Source organism: Sinocyclocheilus rhinocerous, unplaced genomic scaffold (genome assembly GCF_001515625.1).
Source record: "Sinocyclocheilus rhinocerous isolate Xijiao unplaced genomic scaffold, SAMN03320098_v1.1 scaffold1238, whole genome shotgun sequence".
Lineage (NCBI taxonomy): Eukaryota > Metazoa > Chordata > Actinopteri > Cypriniformes > Cyprinidae > Sinocyclocheilus > Sinocyclocheilus rhinocerous.
In genome coordinates, this window is record NW_015662954.1 from 840,706 (window position 1) to 846,099 (window position 5,394).

Below are 5,394 nucleotides of genomic sequence, written 5' to 3' on the forward strand. Positions count from 1 at the left end.
TATATGCTTCAGACACACACACATACAATAAATAAAATATAAATGGGTATTGCTAAATAATTTCACTCTATATACATATTGATATTAATATTGTATTAATTCTAATGAAGTATTAATAATAGTAGTAATACGATTATTAATTATTTATTTAGCAATGCATAAATATAAATAATATATTACAATTAATAATATTTATACATACTACTACTAATAATAATAATATAAAAATATTTTTTCAAATGCTATAAGCATAAAAATATTATTTAAAAACAAAACAAAAAAATATTGCAAAATACTATAATAGTTTGATAAATATGTATATACAATTCAAGATTTAAAGCATAGAAAATTAGGCCTTTTGTTCGCTCACTAGTTCTAATCAAGCCCACCATCAATGTGTTACCTGAGAACGTGAGAAACGAATGCATAACGCTTTATTTATTACACAAAGTGTTGTTAACGCTTTTTTCTCAACAGATTTACAGGTTTAGTGCAGATTTACAGTTTCCGTGTTATTTCAAAATGATTATACCAAAGATATCCAATTATATTTATTGAGTTTGCAAATTCTTTATTTATCTATTGTCCAAATCTGCAAATATTGCATTCTAAATGTACATTTTTGTAATATACGCACTCCCTGACAATCAAACCCAGCTTTGCAGTTGTATGCTTTGCCACTTAAACAGTTTACAAAGGTCAAAGGGTGAAATCCACCACAAAACACATTTCTGCAATCTAACAGACCTTCTTACACCAGGATGTAAATTTATACCCCAGGGACCATGTTGCATTTTGCAAAATACAGAAACCATGCATCCAGTTCATATATTGACATTTACCTACCTGATGTGCATTTACTGCACCATAAACAAATGATAATGTTGTGCCATAATCATTTCGAAAGCATATGTAGCCTTTCTTTTGCTTCTTGAGCTTCTTAGACCGTTTGCTCTTGTCATTTGGTATGCAAATACAAATCTTACTTGCTATTTTTGGCGCACGCAGGTTTCTCATCCCACCGATACACGCACATACCAGCCATTAGCTTCAGCCACCAACAGCCGAACTGTCTGTACTCTACAGGTGCCAGTTGCATATGGTTTTGAAACAGTTTGGACGGCCATTAGCAAATTATTATTTGCTCTAGCGTTCTAGAGCTCATGTATTTTCATTCCCCTGCCCAAACAGCTTCGACTAGTCTCGACAGACGTGTTTGTTGTTGGAGCTCTGATGGTTTTGGCCCCGTGAGGGACCCAGCAATTAGTCCCCTTCGGCCCCAGAGTGAGTGCTGCTCTGCGGGAGCCCGTCAGCGTACCATTGCCACTGTGTGTGTGTATTCTTTTCCACTGTCTGGCCTCTGGGAGAATCTCACAGGAAGCTGAATGTACACCGTGGGCAGACAGGATCCTGAGGTGCAATAGTTGCATTATTACATACTACATCTTTCATTGAATCACTATTTAATTGTGTGCAAGCTATTTAAATTTGTAAAGTAAATTGGTTTTCTTTTTTTAATTTAAATGTATATGTATATGATTTTTAGAAAAGGTCCACCTCTCAAACTAACCATCAGTGGGGCGTAAGCAGATCAATGAAAACGTACAAATGAGATCATACGAATTCCCGAGCAATTCACCATAAGATTGCCATAAGAGTGTGTGTTTTTTTCTGTCTGTGGAAAAACTAGGTCCTTTGTTCAATTGTTGCATTATTACATACATCTTTTACTTTTTTATTTTATTTTATGTGCAGTCCAACTGAAGTAGTTAAGAAATTACCTTTTTTTCTGTATGTATTAGCTAATTGAAATGAAGTAAGTTGAGCAGCGTAATTTTTGAACATTTAATCACTATTTAATTGTGTGCAAACTATTTGAATTTGTGAAATAAAATTGTTTTCTTGTTTCTTGAAATAATTTCTTTTGGCTTAAATGTAGCATTACTGAAACCCAAGTACTGGATTTTCAGCAAAGGTTGCCTTTTTTTAAACACACACACACACACACAAGTATATACTGTATATACTGTATTAAAAATAGTGTGCATATATAACATTCAGTCTTGGAACTTGCATTCAGAATTCATAAGTATTCATATGATTTGAGTAAATGACTGGCGTCATTTGTGTGTATATTGGATAGATAGATAGATAGATAGATAGATAGATAGAAAAAAGCGTAACTATTTTATGTTTTGTCAAATTGGTGGTGGATTAGAATTATTTTTTTATTATTTAATTAATAGGAAAATATACGATTTTTAGAAATGGTCCACCTCTGAAATTAACTGTCAGTGGGCCGTAAGCAGATCAATGAAAACGTATAAATTCGCAGGCAGTTTGACCTTTTGTTCGCTTGCTATTTCTCATCAAGCCACCATCAGTGTGTTACAAATGAGATCATATAAATTTGCCACCAATTCGCCAGAACTAAAAAAAAAATTGATAATGAATTGCTGAGTGTATTGGGCATGATGTTTCTGTCTGTGGTTGTGTCTACTATAGCATCACCAATCAGTTTGTTGATTAGTCTCCCAAAACCTGACTTAAAGCTCAAAACAACAACAACACATTGTAATGATGCTTATAGTCGCATTGGTTTGCGAGCAAAGGCATTCACAAATTTGAGGAACTTAGCCCAACACGTTGTTTGGTGATAGTGATCTTGTCACAAATGCTTCTCACTTCCTCGCATTACATTTATATCTCATGACCAACTGCCCGACAATGATGCAGGCCACCTGTCAAAGCCTTTTAGGTGTGTGTGTCTGTGTATGGAGAATATCATAGCCTACTGGTATTGTCTTTATATGGTTATAATGGCACAAAACAAGGATTCCTCCACTTGTCCGTCTGTGTGCCAAGGGGAGGGTGTGAGGGCAACGGCCACTCATGGATCGTGGGAACAGCATCACTCTCTCCGTAAACCACTGGCTTTAAGATTTTAAAAATAGATGAGGTTACATATGCCTAATATGAGAGAAAAAAGCATAGCTGAAGTCCCGGGGTTTTTACATTAGCGGTTAGCCACCATGCTAACAGCAGCCCACATGAAAAAATACTAATTTATAGATTGTTTTTTTTTTATAGTAATTTATAGTAAATACTATAGTGTTTTTGAACCATACTATAGTAAAGTACTTGAATTAATTTGTTGTGGTAATTCTATAGCTGCTGTAGTAATATAACAACTATAGTAATATAAACAAATATCCCTGTTGAAAAAACCAGCATATGCTGGTTAGGTATGTTTTGACGCTGGAATGCTGGTTTAAGCTGGTCCTTTGCTGGTTTATGCTGGTCCTTTTGCTGGTTTATGCTGGTCCTTTGCCAGCACATGACCAGCATAAACCAGCAAAAGGACCAGCATAAACCAGCAAAGGACCAGTTTAAACCAGCAAAGGACCAGCATAAACCAGCAAAGGACCAGCTTAAACCAGCAAAGGACCAGCTTAAACCAGCAAAGGACCAGCTTAAACCAGCAAAGGACCAGCTTAAACCAGCAAAGGACCAGCTTAAACCAGCAAGTGAATTTATAACAGCTAAGGGGGTTTTAGGCACTCCGCTTCGTGTCGTGCCTAACAACGCCCCTTAGCTGTTATAAATTCACTGTAAACCACGGTTTCTTGGGGCTTATTGCTTTAATATATACAGTATAATACACTTTACTATAGTATGGTTAAAAAACACTATAGTATTTACTATAAAGTACTATAGTATTTTTTTCATGGGGAATGAGTAGGTCTGAAAGATGGGATTGATAGCTAATACATTAGCAAAGCCAAATATATGATTGTATTTCACTGATTTATGGCCTGATATTACTGGCCTATGTGAAAATTGTAAGTCAAATGAAGCTATAAGCTTAGCGTACATACCAGAGGTCTTGATTTTTGCAGTTTTTGCAATGAATTGTGGTTATTATCAACATCAGATAAGTGTCATTCTTGTTTAGAAACTTGAAGATATTTTCTACTGAAGGTTTTTTGCTTTCTATGTCAGCTACTAGAATCTCAATGCTGTTTAATGCAGCAAACAGCTTAGCAGATTCTAGCTACAATGCCGTAACTTACCTAAATGTTAGCTACTAGCAATTTAGCTAAAAATAGTCATTCTAGTGTGACTTCACTATCAAATGTGCATGAAAATAGCAAAGCAGATGTGCTGAGTGGAGAATTTTAATGTTTTTTGAAGCCCAAAATAAAATGAAGTGTTAGCTTTAGCTACTAGCATTTTACTATGCGACAGTGACTGATGTCCCTCAACCAGGAAACTTTACATAACCCCCCCTAAGATCAACTGTTGGTGTCCGTTTCGCTCATGGGAGAACAGGGGGTGGACAGGAACTTTCCCTTCATCGAAATGCACTATTATTCTAAGTGCGGTTGTAACGCTAATGCTAACTTTACTCTACCTTTAAATGGAGATGACATATTTTTAACCCGTGCCCTGTGGAAATGCTCATGTTTGTGTTGGGATAACCCAGACTGCGGGGGTGTTAGCCTGTGCGCCCGGGTTAACTTTATTCCCTACTGACCCTCTGGAGGGTATAAGTACACAAACGGCTGGTAGTTGGTATTGGCTGATCACATCACACATGAGCAGTTCCCACTATATTTACAAAAGCAATACATATACTGATGTTACTGCAGCAATATGACTGGCAATGAATTGTGAACTGTTGTGCACATATATTTCATTATATATATAGCAATATATAATATGTTTATTTTATTATATTATTTTATATATTAAATGTTATTTGTTATTTATAATATAATTTTTTTATTTTATATTATGCTGTAAAAAGTGTAAACAAATAAAAATGACACACATTCTACTACTAAATTAAATTTTTCCTTCTGTCCTGCTGATTTAGGAAAAAACCCGCTCCGAACACCAAGCATCATGGGGCGGAAGAAAATACAGATCTCTCGGATTCTTGACCAGCGAAATCGACAGGTTTGTACTTATTTAATTTCATGCTGTTAAAATACATGAAATGACATCCGAACATATTTTGTTTCTATAATATAGACTTTTTTTGTTTTGTTTGAAACTGAATATTTAGTAGGAAATAATGTAAGGCGAGTTTGATTTTAGCAATTAGGATTTGATTGGTGGATGTTATCCTGTATTATTATCAGTGACCTTTTTTTATTTCACCCACACGGAAACAATATTTAAAACAATATTTAATTTTGATCAAGATGTTTTGGTAACACTTTAGTATAGGGACCCATTCTCACTATTAACTAGTTGCTTATTAGCATGCCTATTATTAACATATTATCTGTTTATTAGTACTTATAAAGCACATATACTGTGCTTTCTGTTCCCAATACCTAAACTTAACAACTACCTTACTAACTATTAATAAGCAGCAAATTAGGA

The 5,394-nt window shown here is 34.9% G+C and overlaps 1 protein-coding gene across 1 annotated transcript in view; it reads left to right on the forward strand.

The window, feature by feature from the left end:
- LOC107728551 (myocyte-specific enhancer factor 2B-like) overlaps window positions 1–5,394 on the forward strand; it is a 17,641-nt gene that overhangs the window by 2,046 nt on the left and 10,201 nt on the right. Inside the window, exon 2 of the mRNA XM_016538753.1 lies at window positions 4,880–4,962. Coding sequence (XP_016394239.1) covers window positions 4,909–4,962 — 54 coding nt within the window. The 5' untranslated portion in view covers window positions 4,880–4,908. The remainder of the gene's footprint in view (window positions 1–4,879; window positions 4,963–5,394) is intronic.